The 21,206-nt window shown below is 43.5% G+C and overlaps 1 protein-coding gene across 5 annotated transcripts in view; it reads left to right on the forward strand.

Moving 5' to 3' along the window:
• Positions 1-21,206, forward strand: part of AMBRA1 (autophagy and beclin 1 regulator 1) — a 136,206-nt gene that overhangs the window by 54,091 nt on the left and 60,909 nt on the right. For all 5 annotated transcript variants that reach the window (XM_074867744.1, XM_074867742.1, XM_074867743.1 and 2 more), the window contains one exon: positions 270-370. In XM_074867744.1, coding sequence (XP_074723845.1) covers positions 270-370 — 101 coding nt within the window. The remainder of the gene's footprint in view (positions 1-269; positions 371-21,206) is intronic.

The following is a 21,206-nucleotide window of genomic DNA, read 5'->3' on the forward strand; positions in this document are numbered from 1 at the left end:
GGTTTGAGATTAGGAAGCTATTGTGGGAGGTAAAGGTTTTGCTTAATGCTGATCTTCACAGCCACATTGATCAGAGGAGGATCTAATCTGTAACTTGCCTTTTGTTTGAAGCACTGAAGTGGTTGGCTAAGCAGAGGAGTCCAGCCTTCCCTCTGCTATAGTCTGCTGGAATATAGTCATGTTTCCTCAAAGTAATTGCAGTTGCTGACCAGGGCTGTAGTATACTGGGGTGTCTTTCTCTTTGTAAGCTTACTCTCTTTGTTTTGCAGACGCTTCTTGCTGCCAGAGTACTTGCCTTATGCTGGGATTTTCCACGAACGGGGACAGCCTGGCTTGGCCACCCATTCCTCTGTCAACAGGGTTTTGGCAGGTAATGAGATTTCCTTGTTTCCAGTAGTAATGCATATTAGTGGTATTTTTCTTGTGAATCTGAGCAGAGGACGATTGATGAGAAAAAGTCTGCTTCCAACTTTTGAGGTTCTCTTTAAGTTGCCTGAAACAGGAGAAAGGACTGTTGGGTTGATGTGGTGAGCTGTCATTCAAGTGCTTGAGTATTGCAGATTCCACGCTTCAAGTATGTGTATGGGAGTCTCTGCATGAATTGGGGAGGGGTGCTGTTAACTATTCTCCCTTTGTTTAACTTCCTCCCCTATTCCTAGATGTCTTTTTCTTAACAACTTGACAGACTAATGATCAGCTTGCTGCAGGTCCTTCTAATTGAATTATAGGGTGCCTTGTTCGTGTTCCGGCTGGCAAGACGCACACAAGGCAATGCGGGATTCAATTAGGATCTTAATAAGTGCATATTAAAAAAATCAGCTGCCACCACATACAGCACACAGGCATTTGGGAGCCTTAAAGGGCAGGCGGAGGTGGGAAGGGAGGTGGGGGGAAGAGGAGTATGGCACTCTGACATTTCATGAATGAGATGGTTATAGATGACACATCTCTTGAGGGTGGGTCTTTTTTGCCTGGGTCTGAGTTGCTCTGTAATTAACCCCAGTGCAGGGGAGTTATCTTGGAGCTTGGGGGAGAATGAGGGGTGATGTTTGGACAGGTAGGTTGGGATGTGGTTCTTTTCCTGTAGGTAATCAATCACAGGACCACCACCGAAAGGAGTGCTGAAAGGTTTCTCAAGAGGCTGCATGACCCTTTTCCTTATCCTAAGGCATGGTCAGCTATGTCTAAACCATTTTGTACAGGATTTATCTAACCTGTTCTTAAGAATCTTCACTGGAGTTTTCCCAACCATCTGGGGTGGAACTGTTGTTGGGTTTGCATGGCTGATTTAGTATAGCAGCGGTCTTGTCTTTGATAACAGATTTCTGGCACCTCCAGGCTTATCTCCCTGGACATTTTGGTTTGCGTGCATGGTTCACAGACCTTGCTGTTGCAGTAATAGTAAGAGCTCAGCTGAAGACTAGCCTCCAAAGCACCTCCGCTTTTTTTCCTTAGGAAAGAGTGGAGCTAGCCTGTAGCTTTAGCTGACGCACGTACTTTCCCATGCTTGCTGCCTGTGTGGGCTTTGACTATTGGCACGTGGAAACAGCACACTGGCAGATAATTACTTGCTGCCAGGCAACACTGCAGAGCTCTTGTGTGTCCCCACTTTGCTGGAGACACCTGCCTTCAACCCTCCTCCAGCCCTCTTTGCAGTTTGCCTGTTCCTTACTGGCTGGGAAACAGCCTGGCTTTTTCTCCTTGCACGTTTTAGGGAATTTGAGCCCCAAAATACACGTGCTTGCTGTATGTTGTATGTACGCCAAGATTAACAAAAGAAGGCAGAAATGGTAATCATGGGACTTCCAAAAACAAGATCAATCTTTTCGGTATGGCACTCTGCTGAGCCTACTTAAGGCAAGGTTTGTTGGCTCCTGCAGTGTCGTGGAACCTCACACTAGAATGGCTGGGGACTCCATAGTAAAGGCTTTTATTGACTTAAATATAAAATTAATTTTCCTAATGCTGCGACTGCTTATGATACGTTGTTTTAATTTTCTGTTTATTTTAGTCTGTACCTATGCTTTCAGCTTTCAAAATGTTTTTTACATTTGTGCTCAAAAACATGTTAATGTGTTGCAGAAACCAGGAGAGTTGAAGTTGTAAATATTAGGTAGAGGCATGAAAGATGAGAACTAGAAAATGAGGTTGCAATTGTGGAATAGTCAAAGAATTTTTTTTGTGTTTTATGTTGGTCAGCAGCATTGTCATTTTCAATATTTCAGAGCCATTGAAAGTTGCAGTGCTGATACTATGCTTTCCTTCTCAGTTAGCCTGTGCCAAAGGTTGTGGTAGCTCTTTCTTCACTCTCATAGTGAAAAACCTCTACTCAAGCTCAGAAATCCTTTAATACTGGTCTGGTAGTGATGGGTGAGGTTGCCAGCCTTGGCTGCGGGAAAAATCAATCATCTGTCTTCCTATTAACACAGGCTAATCTAAGATTGAGTGCCTTAAATTGCTTCATCCTACCATGTATCCAGACTGTCATTTCTGAATTATGTTTAAATGCATAAATGCCAAATGTATTTCTTATGTAACCTCTACAGCATTTGGGAAGAGATGCCAAAAAACCCCCGTATTCTTGACAGCTTTCTGAAAACTGACAACAGACTTCTGTGGTCAAGTATGAGTGAGAGCTGTTGTCTGGGAAAATGCACCCAGTTACACTTCTGCTCCTGTCCCCTGCCCCACTTACTGCTGTACGTGGAGAGGAAATCAAAGCAGCAGACAGAGATCTTATGAGTGTGTGAATTACTTTGGACTGCTGACTAAGTTTCTTAATGTCAGAGCTCTTGCTGTCAGGTTCTGTCCATGTTTACTTTCAGTTCTCTGCTCTATATGAACAGCTTTCTGTTGTTTAAGTATCGTTCTCATGCAACTTTTATAGACAATAGCTCCATGCTTGGGAAGACTGCCTTGTGAATAAATTCTTAGAGCAGTCTGGTTTAATGAACCACTAAAAATAACAGGTTATCTAAGCAGATAGGCTAGTACAGCCACACAGTAGGTTTGGCAGAATGGCTCTGACATGTCAAGCAGGGCATAGGTCAGGACTAGGACTCTGGATTAGTCAGGGACTGGTGGCCATCCCTGTGCCAAGGCACTTCCAGGCAAAGTATAGGAAAGGTGGCAACAGATGGGTAGAGTAGGTGGGAGTTCAGGGGGAGAACGAAGCGATACTAGTCAACATGACAGACATAGATATCTCCATGCCAGCAGCCTAATTTGCATGTAGCAGTGGAACAACAAGTCCCAGTAGCACCTTCCTGCCTGACTCCTTATCTACTGGTGCAGTTTACTATCAACTGATACGATACGCTGCATCACTGTGCTTTCTGCCACTAAGTAAAACACCATGTGAAAATACATTACATCAACATTGTTACCTTTAGCATTCAAACTTGTAATCACACCAGAAAGTGTTGGTAGTTTGACAAGTTATATTTTCCTGCAAAGCCTATGTTGATTGGCAGTAATTACACTGTCCTCCTTTAATCCTTTATTAACTGAGTCTTATATCAGCTTTTCCATTATTTTGTCTGGAATCAATGTCAGGCTGACAAGACTGACATGTCTCATCCTATTTCAACCTTTTAAAATACTGGTATAACACTAGCATATTTTTCAGTCTTCTACATTCCCCTTTTATTTCAAGACTCATCAAAAAACCTGAGAGTTCATTTGGCAGCTCTTCTAAGGCTCTTGGTAATGTGGGCTGTAAGGTACCCTCTAGACTCTCACCTCCTTGGTGAACTGCCATAAGTGATGGGGTTGTGGTCTCTAAGGAAACGTCCACACAGTGAGAGCTGGTTGAAGTAGGTTTTTGCTAAAGTGATGGTGAAAGTGATAAATACATTTTAGCTTCTCACTCAACAGGACTGGCCGATCGCATGTGGCAATACAAGTGGATTTGGGGCATCTTGGGGCCATTTCAGTCTTCTCGTCTCTTGGGTTCTCTGCCATTTGCAGGCCAACAGAGTGGGGTTTGTTTCTTCTTTTTTTTTTCTTCCCCCCCCCCCCCCCCGCCCCGTGCTTCCCGGGAGATACCAAAGAGCTGATCTAAGGGATGAAGTTACACCTTTTGTAATGGGAGTTAGTACTGCTGCAAAGTTCAGCAGTGTTAGCATGCCTGGTTCTGTATCCAAGGAACACACAGCTCAGTACTGTGTTTACCACCTCCTACTGCTTTTTTTTCTCGTTTTTCTTTAAGCTGAATATTTCTGCCCACTGTTTTGTTTTGGGTTTTTTTTGTTTGGTTTGTTGGTTTTTGTTTTCAATATAAATTTCCCTTTGTCCTAAGTGACATTTTGAGCGGGACACTGCTAAGTAATTTGAGGGCTAAGTCATGGATATTTTTTGGCATCTGGTAGTAGACAGATGTACATTTTAATGTCTTTTTAAAAATCACTGAATACATTTTAAAAAAGATCCACTTCATTGCCACTGAAATGCTTGACCTCTTGTTCGTCTACAAGAAGTTTTCCTTTAGGCTTTATAGTAATTGACTACTATGGGATGGACAGAGACATGCTAATGGCACAGTGGAACAAAGAATGCTTTAGTTTCAGTTCAGTGGAGGCTTGGAGGAAGAAGAAAATCAGTATTTGCCGAAGAACTTTGCAGGAGGCTTTAAAAATTGACACAGATGCCAGTTTGTTGATATTCCTGTTATTCAGCAGGAGACCTGCAGATGAAAGTTTACTGGTTTATGATAGAGTTACCTAGCTTTGTGAAATGCTTCTGTCTCACCTCACTTTGTTTTAATAGGCTTCTATTCAGTTACGTGCATCTCAACAAACAAAATATTTTTCCTTGCATGAATACAGATTGTGTTTGTCTGTTCTGGCTTTGCCACCAAACTTTATCTGTTCAAATGCAATCCAACATGGTCACTCTGAGTCCTCCACCTCATGGGGAGATCCAGACTCAGCATGGCTTAAGGGCTGAGTGATACAACACTCCACATTTACAGTTTTTGAGTGATTTCATTGCTATTTCTGGGTAATAGATTCAGATCAGAGACTGAACACTTACATGTATTCAAAGAATGAGCTTGATATTACAGGTTTTTCCATAGTCCATGCCTATTCAAAGTATGCTACAAGAGTAATAATGGTGCAGGATATCTATGCTGGGGTTGTCAAAGCAAGCTGTCTGTGGCCTTGTTGCACTAGGGTAGGGCTGAGACTATAGGTGAAGCTTAGAATTGGTTGATAGTCTGCCTTTAATTGGGATCTAGGACTTCAAAATGCTATGTTCAGCTGCTGTTTTCCCAAAATCACATAAGCTATCCCATTCTCCAAAGCTTGGCTCCCTGGGAGAATTCTAGGTCATGTATCTTCAAGTACTTGTTTATGTACTTCAGCCAGAAACTGCTAATGCGCAGCTGTTAAGAGCATTTGAAGTTTCATCAGGATGGAAAATTAGCTAAGATGGTGGATAAATGTTGTCCTTCTGTGACAGGAAGATTTATTTGAACATGCAGTAGTTCTAATAAAAATTAGGGCAATGATCTCTCACCAGTCAAATTTTCAAACGAGACCCACTAGCTAAGGTGCCTCCTGGTGCATGTTCCCCATCTGTTGATTGTTCTGGCTGTGTTTAGGGCTAATGTTCAAATACAAGTGAACGGCTCTAAGCTAAAGCCAGCTAAAATGGGTTGATGAGCCGGTGATACATACACTTGGATAGAGTATTGGTTGCTGCTGCAACTAGAATTAGCCCAGTAACCTTTCACTTCTGCTCTAATGATGAAAGTGATCATGATGAGAGGCTGCTTTGGTTGCCTTGGAAACCATATTGCAGGCAGCTTCTCCAGTTCCTCTGGCACTGCAGGTGTGATTGCCTCCCATAGCTCAAGTCTTCTTGACCTAATCCTGTTCTGTCATGTACAGTGTCAGTGAGCTGTGAATTCTGCTCTGAGATGCCCCCATCCTTCAAATGTTCTTGCAGTGATGCACAGCTGTACAGGGTAGGACTAAGATGACTTGAGAGCTCCAGAAAGCTGGTGAAAGTTGATGGGAAAACGCATCCCAGTTGTCTCTGATGTACCCTTGTTTTTCTCACTGTTAGTAGGTATGTATTCTCTGGCAAGGCTTTCTGTGCAGTTGCCTGAGACTTGAGTGTTGTTTTGAGTCTACCTTCAGCTGTCCATCATTGGCTTTTTGCCATTAGCTTGCTTCTGCCTTTTCATCTAAGACAACTACATGAATTGGGATTATTGTCCTGATCTAATCCTGCTTTTCACGATAGACAGATCTGTGGAGTAACACAATCAATGAGCAAAGCCATATGGCTTTCTATGCAGTGTATTTCTGTTATAAGTCTTTTGGGTACTGCTTAATATGGAAGGATGTAAACCTCTGAGTAACCTCATTCTCTGTGGTCTTTCTGTGATTTACGTCAGGGGGCACTAAACAACAAGAGGCTTAAAATATGCCTCGTGTCTTCTGCGACTTGAGAGCTACAGATATCTGTCACCTTCATCACAGACTTGAGAACTGTTTATAATTTCTGTGAAAGTGCAGCCTTTCATGCAGAAATGTAAGGAAGAAAAGAGGCTGTACTGCTGAATTGCAAATGCACGAGCTCATTACAGTAGGGACTGGAAAGTGTGCCTTTATGGAACTGGTGAGAGGCATCCTTGGAGCTGTCGATTTCCTCAACATGGTACTTAAGCTTCTGGAGATAGTAGGATTTTGGAAGTGTGGAGAAGACTTTAATTTTGTGACATCCTCTTATTTAAGTGTTCACTTGCTTCATGTGTTCTAATAACACACTTGCAGTCCACAAGCTTTCATAAAGGTTAGCTGCTGGACCTCGGCTCTCATCTGCCTTTGTGACTCTCCAACTGCTGCTTTCCTAGAGCAGCTTTCGGCTATGAAAGTTTTTAATGTCGCTGCTCGATCATATGGGTGTATCTCATAAATAAAATGTGATAGTTTGGTGTCATAGATGGATTGGATGAAGGCAGAATAAAGTCATAAAGTCATTGAGTTAACTTTATCTTATTATTAGATCCATTGTTGACTTCTACTTAATAGATTCTATAGCTGTGGCTACAGGGTTATACCACATCGTGACTGTGGTCAGAAGGTGAACTTCTTAGCAAACATTCTTTAAATGAAATCCCTTTCCCAGAAGGTAGAAATCAGTTTGTTAATGCTTAAAAGAAAACAAGCCTAGAAACCAGCTGGTCATACATAACTTCTTGTGGCTACATAAGGATTGGATAGCTGATCCACAGGTTCTACATTGTCCCTAGCAGGTCCATCTTTACAGTACATCAGTCATTTTTCACTGTATTGCAGGACACTTGTGAGCTTGTTTTTTCCGGCTCTGTGCTTAAATTGGCAGTCCAGCTGCCCCTTTTCTCGTGCTGTAACTCCTGCCGTGGCCTTGGCAGGATGAAGGCTGATAAGTAGTTGACGTCATTAGCATTTGAATGACCCACAGGCCATCTCTTCTGAAATACTAGCCCTGTGCAAAGACCCCACAAAAAAGGTCCCAAGCTGGTGGCATTGGTTTTGATGCAGATAAATGCTCCTCTGAGCTGAAGGGGATTTAGTTCTCCAGTCTAGCCAGATGTCTCCTGAAAGTGAATGGTAGGTAGTGTTGAGAGAAAGCGGTTGACATACGCATTTATGTGATGGAAAAGGTTGCGTGTGTTGTTTCCAGTTAGCCTTTCCTTCCCATCCAAAATATCACATTCTGCAGTGAGAATCTGTATGGTTACTCATCCTCATTTTGATGTCTGTTCCTGCTGTACACTGTCGCATACAAAAAACATACACAGCTAGAAAGGGTCAGGGTACTTTGTGTGCTGGAATGGAACAATGTTAATCTGGCTGCTTATAATGCCCGGCTTGCTCTGTGCCTCTGTTCACTTCTTCCATTTAGCAGCCAAGGTGCTCCGTGGGCACAAATGCTTCTCTGTTGTCAGCTGTGAACAGATCCAGTTTGGATTCTTTGGTTGGGACATTAAGAGTGCAAACCACTAGCAATTGAAGGGCGGAGGGAATGAATTTGCATCAGAACCCTTGTAAGATGCCATCTCCTATTTGATTCCAGAGACTAGAGTACTCTCAAGGCTTGAATGACTCCAAAACCAGTTTAATTTCTAAAATAAATTTGTAATAATATTTTGTGTATCAATGTCGTTATATGGAAAGAGTTGCCTCTTCACACCTGAGAGCTGGAGATGGTCCAAAAGTCTCTTAAATATTGCACAATAAAGGTGAACTAAAGAGCCAAAATAGTGCTATTGGCACTTCAAAGCCTGCTCTTGCTGAGTCCTTTTTGTTCTTGTCTTTCCTTTATGCTTTTGCAGCTCAAGTCCTAGTTCATCTCAATCTGCTAAATCTGGGAATGTGTTAATTGAGAGGGATGTGAGTCAACTGGAAATAAGAATCCGTAGCTATGTGCACTATGGGGGGTATTTACACTGTAATTTTTGGGCTATCTGACTTGGGAGGCTAAGCTTCCTGCATAGTTAGCAGTGAAGAAGAATCCTCTGTTCTGATTCATCACCTGAAGTGAGCTGAACTTAGGTGCTCTGAATCTTCTGTGGAGCTGCCAGTCTATTTATCACTGGTTATATAGGGAGCTTTGAAAGTACCTTTCTGCTGTGGATACCTTAGATGCCTAAAATTAGGCAGGCTGCATCCTGTCCTGATGTCTGAGTGCAGAAAGGATGATATCTAGAAGAGGAGCCTGAGCAGGAGGGATGAAATTAAAGCAGCAATGGTGGTATAAGAACTAAGAAAGCAGGAACTCTTGAGAGGAGGAAAAGCAATAGCTGTTTGATTTGTATAGAGGGTGTTCTTTCATGTGTGCTTTGTTTCCAGAAGTAAACACGGCTTGACAGAGTAGCAGTGCCAAGGTGGCATATAGCTTTACTGTTGATCAGTGCTCCTCACCTGCTTTCTTTTATTTTCTACATTTATCCACTGAAAAGGTGGAGTTGCTCTCCACCTCCGCCCCTCCCAGTACACAAACCCTACCACTGTCTGCAGCAGGTAATCTAGTTTTCTTACAAGAGGCTGTACGCTTTCTCTGTTTCTGCAGTTTTTCGATTTTTTTTTTTTTTTTAAAACTTGTTCTGGACTGCAAGTATTAATGGATATTTTGAGACCAGTTAAGACAGTGCCTGCTTAACTCTGCTCGAGATAAATGAGCCCTGTGTGAGCCCTTTTTCTTGTTTCTGCCTGTGCAATTTGAAGCTGGTATTGCCATCATTATGTTGTGTGTAGCACTGTTGCAAATTTAATTCTGCTAGCCAGGAGTATGGAACTTGGTTTTACAGTGTGAATGAGTGTGCCTGCTGCAGGAGCCCTTTCTTGGATCACATCAGTCTCAGATACATCATAAAGACTCCTCAACGTTTTTGCTTCCCATGTAGCACAGTGCTGTGATCTGTTTATTAATTTCTTCCCCTTCCTACTCCGTGTCCCTTCTTGCTCTGTGTTGTGCATTGATGTGACAGACTGCAGACCTGTCAACAACCTGTATTTAATGGAGTGGTCAAGAAGCTCTGGTACTTGATCAGAAACTGTGCTAGATGTGACCCAAGGAGACTCTCACTGTAGGCACACTGCTTGGTGCTACTTGGTGCTGTGTCTTTTCCACGTTTCATACTCAAAACGTGGCTACAGGGCTCAACAGGTAGGGTTCTGGTATTATGAGAAACAAAACTTAACATCTTGGTTTCCTATATGGGGGAAGATAATGCAGCAGTTTTGTTGATGCACCAGAGCTTTTTTGCAACTGTTTTGCAGCTCCCGGATGCATTAAAAATATTGTTTCTTGTGCCTCACAAGCTAGCATGTTAGCTAAGCAAATGCATGAGTACTGTAATCAATATTTATTTGTAAGTGAATTAGCCTTATGTCTTGTAACTGGATGTTTTCTGCATCTTTCATCATGCCTTGCTCTGTTGGTTTCATGCCTCAAAATGGGTAAAAGGGACCTACCTCAAGCATATGCAGATAAATAAGGAGATATCCACAGGACAGCACTGTGGGATAACCTCTTCAGGAAAGCAGACTTTGGCCTGTTCAGAAATCTGCTTGGGGCCAATACATACTCTTTAGCATCTTCATTCATCATCTGAATGATGGGTCGGAGTGCACCCTCAGCAAAACCAGGAGGAATAGGTGATGAACCAGAAAGTTGTGCTGCTCTTCACACGGGACTTTCACAGGTTGGGAAATGGGCCAACAGATCTCATGAAGTTCAATGAAGAGAAATGCAAAGTCCTACACACCTGGGGAGGAATGACCCCATCCACTGGTACAGGCTGTGGACCTACTGGCTAGAAAGCAACTCTGCAGAGAAGAACTTCAGGGTCCTGGTGGGCAACAAGTTGAACATGAGCCAGCAAACGTGCCTTTGCAGAAAAGAAGGCCAACAGTATACTGACCAGCAGATTGAGGGAGGTGAGCCTTCTCTTCAGCCGTGGTGAGGCTACATTTGGAGCACTTTGTCCAGTTCTGGGCCCCCAGTGCAAGAAAGGCATGGACGTACTGGAGTGGATGCAGCGAAGGGCCACAGACATGAGTAAGGGATTGGGGACTCTGACTTGAGGGGAGAGACTGAGAAGGCTGGGACTGTTCAGCCTGGAGAAGAGAGGGTTCAGGAGTAGATCTTGTCAATGTGTATAAAAAACTGAGGGAATGAAGACAAGAGAGCCAGGCTCCTCACAGTAGTGCCCAGTGAAAGGACAAAAGGCAATGAACACAAATTGAAACTCCATTTGAACTTAAATAAACCTTTTTTTTTTTTTAATTGTGAGAGTGGTTAAATGCTGGAACAGGTTGCCCAAGGACGTTGTGGAGTTTCCATCTTTGAAGATATCCAAGTTTGACTGAAGATAATCCCCAGTAGCATGCTGTAATTCACCCTGTTCTGAGCAGGGGGATGGACTAGAGCCTCTCCAGAGGTCCTTTCTACCCTCAATCTTCAGTGATTCCCTGAATGGTGTGAGTGCACAGGAACAGTGACACAATGTTTGAGTTCACGGTAATGAGAATGGAGTTTGTTTTAGCTGAAGCTCTGTTAAACACTGTGTTTCAGCAGTAGGTACAGCTGCTTCTAGTTGCATATTATTGATGTTGTCTGCTAAGCCTATTGTAAAACCTTGTGATCGCTGTTACTGCAGAGGACAAGGTTTCAAGGTTTGTCTGAGAGCAATGTTATTAGAGTGCGCTTTGTTACTAGCTTTCCATAAGGATACTTATTTTGTGCCAGGAGTCTCTCATTTTCAGTTCCTTTTGTTAAGCGGAATCAAAAGCTGAAAACCCCTCAGTTGCCTACTTATGTAGCGTAAGTGTCCATAGAAAGAGTTGGTATGGGTTAGCAGCTGTAGGTTATGAGCATAATTTACAACTTTATTTACAAGTGAGATTAGAATGAGCGCAACTTTTCTGGTCAGAGTGAGTGCAGACCGCTTTGTTTTACAGGATATGCTTGATGAGGTCTGAGGTGTCAGGGGATTTTTGGCTAGTATCTGGAAATGTGACTGCACTGAGATTAGCAGTAGTTGGAAAGATCTGCATTTACTCAAGTGTGCCAGACACTGTCTGTGACTGGCTGCATTTCAGGAGTTGTGGAGATGTTTGTAGTACGTTGTCCTTGGTTATCCTGCCCCTTGAGAGAAGCTTGTTAGAGAAACATGTGTGACTTTGTCCTCCACATAAGAAAGTCTTCTCAAAGGGTTAAGAGGAATACAGAGCCTTGAAGTGCTAATTATACTTTTACTATAGTTTCCCAGAAGAGATGGTGCAATTGCAAGGTTATTGTTACCAGCCCTGGTACATAGGCTTCCATATGCATTTGTGGAAGAAGGTTCAAATGGGAACGGAGTGGTAGTCAAAGCCTTGAATTAGGCTGAAACAATAGGAAATATTTTGGACAGTTAAAGGAACCAGTTTTGTGGAATGACTCTGGGCCAGAGGCAAGATGGATTTCAAACAAGCCAGTTGTTAAGCACTCTTAAGAGCCTAGAGTTCAGTGTTACCAGTCTATTGCTGCTGGCCTTTCAAAGAACCAGGTGTTTGGGGTCTGGAGTCAATCCACCTTCTGTCTGTAGATAGTAAAATACACAACCTGACAGTGGCAATCTCAATCTGTTTACTTGGAGGGCAGATCTTTCCTGCAGTTGCTTCACTCCCAGCGAGGATCCAAGTAATGGTATGTTGTGGGTAAGTGAATATTATGACAGCCCAGAGTGAGATTAGATACCTTGGGACAAGTAATGTGTATCCCATTTACAGTTGTGAAGGCTTGTTTTGAGCAAAGTAGTGACTCTGAAAATGTCTTTGAGGAATAGCATGTGAACCAAGGGAACGTGAATTCCTGTTGTGATGTCGTAGCTTTAAGACCTTACATAGGCAAGCGATACCTGTACTCGGCACTGGTGAGGCCGCACCTCGATTACTGTGTTCAGTTCTGGGCCCCTCACTACAAAGAGGACATTGAATGACTCGAGCGTGTCCAGAGAAGGGCAACGGGGCTGATGAAGGGTCTGGAGCACATGTCGTATGAGGAGCGGCTGAGGGAACTGGGGTTGTTTAGTCTGGAGAAGAGGAGGCTGAGGGGAGACCTCATCGCCCTCTACAGCTACCTGAAAGGAGGTTGCAGAGAGCTGGGGATGAGTCTCTCTAACCAAGTAATAAGCGACAGTACAAGAGGGAATGACCTCAAGTTGCGCCAGGGAAGGTTTAGACTGGCTATTAGGAAGCATTTCTTTCCAGAACAGGTTGTTAGGCGTTGGAATGGGCTGCCCAGGGAGGTGGTGGAGTCCCCATCCCTGGAGGGGTTTAAGAGTCAGGTTGACCCAGTGCTGAGGGATATACTGTAGTTGAGAACATCAGTGTTAGGTTAATGGTTGGACTATATGATCTTCAAGGTCCCTTCCAACCTAGATTATTCTGTGAATATCAAGGAGTATGAAATTGCTGTTATCTTTTTATATGGTCTTATTAATGTCATTCCAGGTGGTGTGCAAATCCACGTGCGACGCTTGTGTCTGTACTTCAGAAGGGCTTAAAGTAGCTGAAGGAAGAATCAGCTGAGGAAAACTTCAGCTATAGAGTGACATAAGCTTATTGTATTTAGCTAATCAAAGAAGTAGTAGGTAGTCGTTGTTACTTGATTGGTCTAGATATATCTATGTGGGGGAAAGATTTCTGATAGAGCATCCTTTAATTCAGTAGACAAAAGGCATAGAAAGATGCAAAAACTGATGTCAGATGAATTTAGACTGCAAACAAATAGCAGATATTTGAGGAGTGGTGTTAGGGTTTTTTTTATTTCTTGAGGTCCTGCTGCATAAAGTTCAGCACTCACCTCATGGTAGCTACTTGCTGAAACAGGTGGGTTTTTTCCAGTACATGGAGTGTTTAAGCTAGTAAAATTGTTGCCTGGGCTCAAGGGGAAGTTTATGGGTGAAGTACTCATGTCACAGTGCCTGGTATAGGTACAGAAGTCTTGAGGGGATGTCTTCAGTTGTCCCAGTGCAGGAGAGGTCCCACTAGCCATCTGCATTGTGTCACAAGCTGTAATCGGTTCCAGTGTCACATGATGAAAGCGAGTCCTGAATCTGAGAAAGCTTGTATATTGTATTTGCTGATGCAGACTGTCCCAATAAGCCTTTCTTTGTATTGGTGGCTGGGAAGCTAAAGCTGGCTTTGAGATTCAAAAAGGCACTGGAGAGAGATGATCATGTTCTTAAAAGTGAAGGGTGCAGGCTGATTGCTTTTGTGTGCATTGTTAAAGCGATGAATTTCTAGATATCATTATATCAGAAGGGGTAAGGCTTTGCAGAAGTGCTCATCTTTTTGTGGGCGGTGAGGGCCCCTTGGGGACCTGTCTCTTTGTGGGTGGTAAAGCTCACTTAGCCATAAAAGTATTTTCCCACAGCTTGCTGCCTTCTTTTTTAAAGGAGGAAAAAAAAAAAAATAAAAAAGTTACCCACGCTCCAGAGCGCAGAGGGGAGGCAGAGACCCATGCGATCTGCCGTGCAGAGGGGTGGGAATTCTCAGTGGCCTGCTGGCATTGGGCTGTCATCTTTGAAGAGAATAGTCATGATTTTTGGTTGCGTGTTGTGGGGGGAGGAACAACCACTACAAAGCAAACCTTGAGCCGGATTTGCTACACCCAGTACTGAATATCTTCACAGACATTTTTATAGCCACTCTGGCATAAAGATGGAGGAAGCTCTTGCTATGGCAACATAGTTGTATGTTGTATAAGGGATCTGATAAGGATGCTGTGCGCTGATCTCCAGCTCCATTTCCCAGGTAGATAGGATTGTACCATTGGATCCTTCTTCTTGCTGCCCTGAAGGTTTTTTTTCCATAATTGAGCATTAATGCATCAATCCATTATCACTTAACATATACACATCAAAGGTTGTTGTTGGCTATTAGATTCTGCAGCAATAGTTTTTCCTCCACATAGTATCGTTACCTCAGCTTGCTCTGTTGGTTTTATGTTTCTGGCCTGCTAGCTTTCCTTGATTACAGGGAAAGATGTATTGGAAGGTTAGTCGCAACTTGCCTGCCCCTTTGGAGTTACTTTTGACTTAGGGGTTTGCTCATCCCAGATGAGTTTACCTTACCTGTGTGGTTTACCTTAACTTGAGCTACACTGAGAAATCGCCCTCTCTGTGTGGAGGCTGAAGGAGTTTTAGAACATGCACTTGACAAGGGCAGAGCCTAGGGAAATAAATTTAGGCTGTGTACTTCTCCCAAAACATAAAAGCTGCATTTGTCGGTGGTTTTGGGGTGTTAAACATGTGGAGGGTGGTAAGTGTCCTGCATGAGACAGAAGTTCTTTAACAAAACTAAGCAGGGGATCCAAGCAGTATTTGTGCCATAGCAAACACAGTCCCTAGTCAGAATGTGAGCACTATGTACACTCATACCAGCTTTTTAACTCGTTGCCTCAGAGCTCAATCAAAAGTAAATGCAGACAGTAGGAGATTTTGTATGCTAACAAATATAAACAGGAACCATGGGTGGAGGTGTACTTCATATATGTCTCCCCTTCCCCACCCCGTTTTTTTAAAGTTAGTATACCACTGCCTCTGGAGTGGGGCAGAGGAGGGAATGGTCTCCAGTGTCTGTAGGAGCTCAGAGAGTTGGTTTTGAACTAACAAGGAGCTGCAAGTCAGTGCTACTAAAGGAAGCTGTATTTTGCTTTCTTGAGCAGTAGGTTGACACACTCTCCCGCTGAGCTCGGTGTGGGCTGTAATCCAGCAAGCCTGGCACGCAGGAATTATGTTTCTGAGTTCAAAATCAGCAGGAGCTGTGAGCCAGCCTCTACGAATGTAATTGCTCTGGGCTCTCAAATCCTGCTGAGCCTGGCTCTGGTAGCCTGCCTTCTGAGTCCAGCTCTTGCTGATCTGGGAACCAGGCTCACATCTCTTTCCCTTGCTTCAAGTGCTGCCTGAAACTGTACAATTTCAGCTGTATCTAGTTGCTTCAACCTACCTGTTTTTGCAGCAATGGGTGGGAAGGAGTATGTAGGTGTGGCTTATGACCCATTAGATAACTTCAGAGCTGGCAGCAAGCTTGGAGATCAGTGTGGAAAAAGTTGTGATGATGTTTATAATTGCTCATTTGTCTCCTTCAGCATCTTTGGGGGTGGTAAGAGTGGTAGTGGTGGAAGTCATTCACAGAAGGCAAGGGAGGAGTAATCCAAGAATCAAAAATGTTACCACCTTTGCTAAGTAAGAAGTAGTGATGACAGACTGCTAGTCCTGAGCTTTGACCAGGAAGGGGGTCGCTAGAAGTAGAGCAGCTTTAATAGTATTTGAGAGAGAGGCTGGATAGGCTATGAGAGGTAGGCTGGAGAGAATCCAAACTGAACTCGTCAGAAAAGGAAAAGTGACTGCAGGGACTTCACACGGTGCAGTTTGACAGCTAGAGATGGGGAGAACATGGGGGTGAATGCTTTTCCCCTCCTCACCCTGGACATCCAAACTGTGATCCAGAGTCTCTGAGGAATTTAGAGATGCAAGAAGTTAATGCATATTTGTATTGGGAGAAGAAAGAGAAGAGCTTACAAATGTGTATTGTCAAATGGCAAGGGATGGAAGTTGGCACAAAATAGAGAGCTGGAGATAAAATCAGAGGCAGGTGGAGTGCTTAGAAGGGTTGGGAAGATGCTTCTGTATGTGATGGGAAGAATTGCAGGAGGGGAAGGGAAGGTTGAAAGGATGGAGAAAGTAATGTCACTTTGTAATTTTCTTATAAGCAACTGAGATTCTGCACAGAGAGAAATGGAGGCTGGAGGAGGGGAGGGTTTGAGGGATGAGTCAAAGGTGGTGACGAGGCAGCTGGGATTGCAGGCGTGGGTTTCAGTTAAGCTGGAGAAACACTTTGTCTTCTTTCAAACAATTCTTCATATTAGCATTCATGGTGTGGGCATGCATGCACCCATCCATGTGATGTCCCCTGGTGTGCTGCACACACAAGTCGTTTGAGGGTCTGTTGTTTGGTTCATGACAGACCAACCCAGTCAGATCTCGCTGTCTTCCCTGAGGTGTCAGAGTAGAAGACAAAAGTTGTGTAGTGGAGGGAGTTGGTCTGGTGACAGTTTTCATAAGAGTTGTCTTGCAATAGGTGGTGGAATGGGAACTGGTATTAGGGGTGGGGCAGGCTCAGAATCTGGTGGGGAGCATGACTGGGGGAAGGAGGCAAACATACACACATGTACCCCCATTATGAGGACACTGAAAAGCATGGAGGAAATCCAAAACCACTTCGAAAGAGTGGTAGGGAAAGAAGACAGGAAGAAGTGGGCAGAGGGCAGACAAATAACTAACAGTGCTTAGAGACTGGAAATCATAGCAAGATGGAATGAGAGAAAAGGGCTGATGATAAACTCTGGAAGACTTTAAGTTGTGGTGGTGCTGTCCCAAAATATGGGTTCTTTTACCTTGTGTGCAATGAGCTGAAAAACACACAGGGTTGAGATATTTGTTTAATCTATGTCTGCGCAGAGGTGGGTGCTAGGTGATAATTCCACAAAGCTAGCACACTGCACACAGGCAAGCGACATATTTATACACTTTAAGCTACACAAATACACATTTAATGTAATGACCATTGGGTAGTTTCTTACTACTTTGTTTCTCACTGGTTAACAACATGCCTCTTCTTGATTTAAAGTTACAGTGTCCTTTTATTGTTCTGCGCAAACTCCAAGGGTGGGGGTCTTGTCTTATCAAGAAGTGTGGTTTTCACATTATAATGAGCTAAATTCATCTAAAGGACCCAGCTTTGGCAGTCTTTATGGTATCTCTGAGCACAGGACTAAGGGAGGTTTCCTTGTTCCTCAGTTCAAGGTTCCATCTGTTCTTTTATCTTCTTTGTTTTGCAAGGCTCTGCTATGTTTGAGCCTGTTATTCCCCTCCCAAGGCCTTGTCCTGTGAAGTCTTTCTTTTGTTTTAATCTTTAATCTTTCATCAGTGGGGAGGGAGTCAGTAACAGAAGGTTTAGAGAAAGAGCTTATAGGTCACATGAAATGAACAGATTTGCAAAAATTTTGAAAGGTGAGGTGAGAAAGCGTGTTGCTGAGGGCTTGATTGGGTTTTCTATGTGGAAGGCACAGACGGGGTGTGAGGGGAGTGTTTTTCTATCTTTTCCTGGCCCAGCTTGGCCACTGAGGTTCCACAGAAGACCCCTCCCTCATTCACTAGATATGTGCATGTCTGTTGACACAGGAAGCAGTGAAAGCTGAAGGCAAAGCCCTGTCATAACTTGTGTGTTTGCAAAGAAACTAGCTGTAACTGGATGTCAGTCTCCCCATTGTGGTTTTAGTGAGCTAACTGCTTAACTTCTGCTGTCCTCTGACTTGTGAGGCCTAATAAAATTGTCCTTTTGGACTGTAATTTTACACTGAGTCCTAGGACTGAGAGGCTGACCTGGAGTGCTCATCATCTTCTAGGCTGTACCACTGCTGATTCTTTGATCTGGTAGGAGCTGGACCTCTGGCTCTGCTGCTGTGAAGATGAGATCTCGGGGCCTCTCACCACAGTTTCTTTTTAGTTTGTGACCCCTACCTCCAGTCAGGTATTGCCTGCTCCAGATTTTGATTGTGTATAATCTAAAATCTTACCACAAACTGAGTAAATTGTGATTGCCCTATTTTCATCGTCTGAATTTCCCTCCACTCTTGCCTGTAAATGCTGTGTGGAGTAGCTGTGGTGTCCGTATTGTATAGCAGCTTCTTGGACGGGTCTATTTAGTATCCTCTGGAAGTATTATGAGCTAATTCAAGATGGATTAAGGTCAAGTCTGCCTAAAAAGAAATAAACCCCATCTGAAGTCTCCATTCATTGTGCAGCACAGGGCCTGCATGCTGAGTAGCTAGGACATACTTCTGCTGCCTTGAACTTAGGTCTTAGTTTTTCTGTGTGTGGCTTTGAGTTTGACTTTTAATAGTCCTTAAAATAATGGGATAAAGTGTTAGTCTCTTTTCATCTTGTAGTTGCTTTTGTAATTGGATCGCAGTGGATTGGACCTGGCTGGGTTGAACTCAGCTGTGGCACTGATTTACAGAAGTCACAGCAAGGTTATGAGCTTGGCTGAACTCCTTGGTGGACTCCTGCTGCCCTCTGGGAGCTCTGGCGCTGCATCCCTGTTCTGAGTGTCACACCGTTCCTTTCACATTGTTACACAGGGGTCCATCAGGGGTGGACCAGTGTGCTTCATCAGTCCCACTCCACATACTCTCGGGTCTGGGTCACCTCTCGAGCCTGAATCTGCATTGGCTCTATGTGGAGATGCACTGAGGTGCTGGAGCTTGCTTTGTGTGTTAAAGCTGGTAGCAGTAAGGAACAAGTTTTGTTTGCATTGCTGTCATCTAGATCATGCCAAACCACCTTCAAAATTTCCTCCATCAAAAAGTATTAAAAACATTGTAAGAGCCAAGTACTTTATTTGCTGTAGGTTTCTTTTACTTTGTTCTTTTCCAATTGGAACAATGTGGTCTCCCCACTGTGTTCTTCCAGCCTGGGCTTCCTCCTTTCCATCTCACCATGCTTAAATTTAAACTGCCTTCCCATTAGTTAAACTATTGTTAGATTTTGTTTTTTCCCAGCTTGCTCGTTCTGTGCTTTTTTTGGTTGTCTCCCTGTTCACCACTTTACCCAGAAAAGAGTGAGCCCAGCTGCTTACTTCCCAGTTCCTGTCCTGCCTTCTCTTCTTTTGCTCATGAGATTGGGGTTACCTCATAAATTGTTCCCTTTAGTGATGTCTTTCCAGCTTTGTATTCCTTACGCAAGGTTAGTGCCTGTTTTCTTTGCAGACACAGTGACCGTGCAGGACCCACCAGTCTGAGAAGAGGCTCTTAATGAGTACAGCACACCCTTAAAATACATTTCACAAATGCTACCTGTCAGCTCTTCATTGTCATAAGACACTTGGTTAGTTTATTATACGGACTTTATTTAAGTTGTCAGGACCTGTGTTCTTGTTAATGGAGGTGCATTTTTCTCTGAGAGCGTGTGACTTCATCTTAACCTCCCTAGATGAGTACAGACTGAGAACAGACAAGTATTTCCTCAGCAGACCTATGCTGCTCACAGGATATTATGACTGTGAAATGTAATCAACCATTGAGAGTGTTTAGTTTAGTGCTCTGTATTGTGGTGGTAGCTCAGTCTGTGTCGCTAAGCTGACACAGCATTTCCATTGCAAGTTTGGATGTACGGGGCTTGTGCTGTAATATAGCAGTCCTGAAATGTGTTTAAGGATAGTAAGAATTTTTGCAAGTCTTCCATTCACTGCCAAGTACAAGGCTTTGAATGTGTTTCTGTGCTTGGAGCTTTTATTAATAGTGTGTACTGCTATTTCCACAATGAAAAATGGCTCCGGTGTGGAAGCTTGGTGTTCTACTGATACATGGTTAAATCTCAGGAATTCAAACCCTTCTAGGGAACATACTGCTTCTTGGATTAGGGAAAGTTTGTATTATTGCAATGTGGTGGTTGATAAGGCATGCATGTGCTCTACGAAGATACTGCTGAGGTTTTTTTCCACTGCAGATGAGTGTTTTGGCATAAGACACACACATTTAAAGTTGTGCTAAGCACACATTCTTGCAGTAAGAGCTGCAGAGGCGGTAGCAGGCATTTGGCTTGCTGATTTGTTTGGATTAATAGGATTTCATGTAGTGAAAATGCACACTCACAATGAAAAAGGCTCTTCTGTGTAAAAGCAGTTTTACTTGTTATTTTTGCATCTATTCTATCTGTTGGCATGGCTATATCGGTTTAGATCGGAGTGCTGTTACAACACTATTTGAGCCTCTGTTTAGGAGAGGAATTATTCGTTGTGAACTGAAACTGTGACCACACTAATTTATGAGCTATGGAATTGATAAGAAAGTATAGCCTGTGTGGAATATGGGCTAAAGTTGGGAAGTGTCTTGGCAAACAGTCCCTACAAGAAAATCTGAAGAAATTGCAGGAACTCTGAATTATCTAAAACTATATACAGCAGTTTTGGCAAGGCTGGATTAGTCTGATACTGCGTTAGTGTCTACGTTAGACGAGTCAACTGCAGTAGACCTAGTAGAAGTGTGGGTGGTGTGACAACTGTGGAGGACACAAGCATTAACCTTGGGCGGTAAGGACGTTCTGGTTAGGCAATGACAGCAACCCTGTGAAAGAGTTTTTTGTTCCTGCAGTGGAAGTATTCCTCTGAATCCAGACAATCTCTGCTAGACCAGAAAGTTAACTTCTTTAATGATTGTTGGAGGCAAAAGTGTCTTAATACCATAATGATTCAGTTTCTCAGTGCCTATGATACTGGCTGAGGCACTGCTAGTACTAAAATAAAGACTGACGCTGTGGATGTGCCAGTGGGACCTTGCAAACTTTTTCTTTGGTAAGAGAGCTGATGCTGGGATGCAGACAGGCAAATGACCCTTAAAAGTCAGATGTTTACCTTTTTTGCTTTGACATACAGCAGCAATATTTGAAGACTCTGGCCAGCCTGAGTCATGTTGCACAACGAGCTCAGATAGGCTCTTGTGCTGGGAGGGCCATTTTAAGCAGGAGAGGGGAAGCCTGGGGAGGCAAGTCCTGTTCCTAGTATAGCTACTTGGGGAAGTTTGTCCTTGTGCTCTTCAGAAATGCGGCAAAGTGAGATGGGAGCTCTGGAGACTCGAGAGCTTAGAGTCTGGTGCCAACT

This window comes from Strix uralensis, chromosome 4 (assembly GCF_047716275.1).
Source record: "Strix uralensis isolate ZFMK-TIS-50842 chromosome 4, bStrUra1, whole genome shotgun sequence".
NCBI classification, from domain to species: domain Eukaryota; kingdom Metazoa; phylum Chordata; class Aves; order Strigiformes; family Strigidae; genus Strix; species Strix uralensis.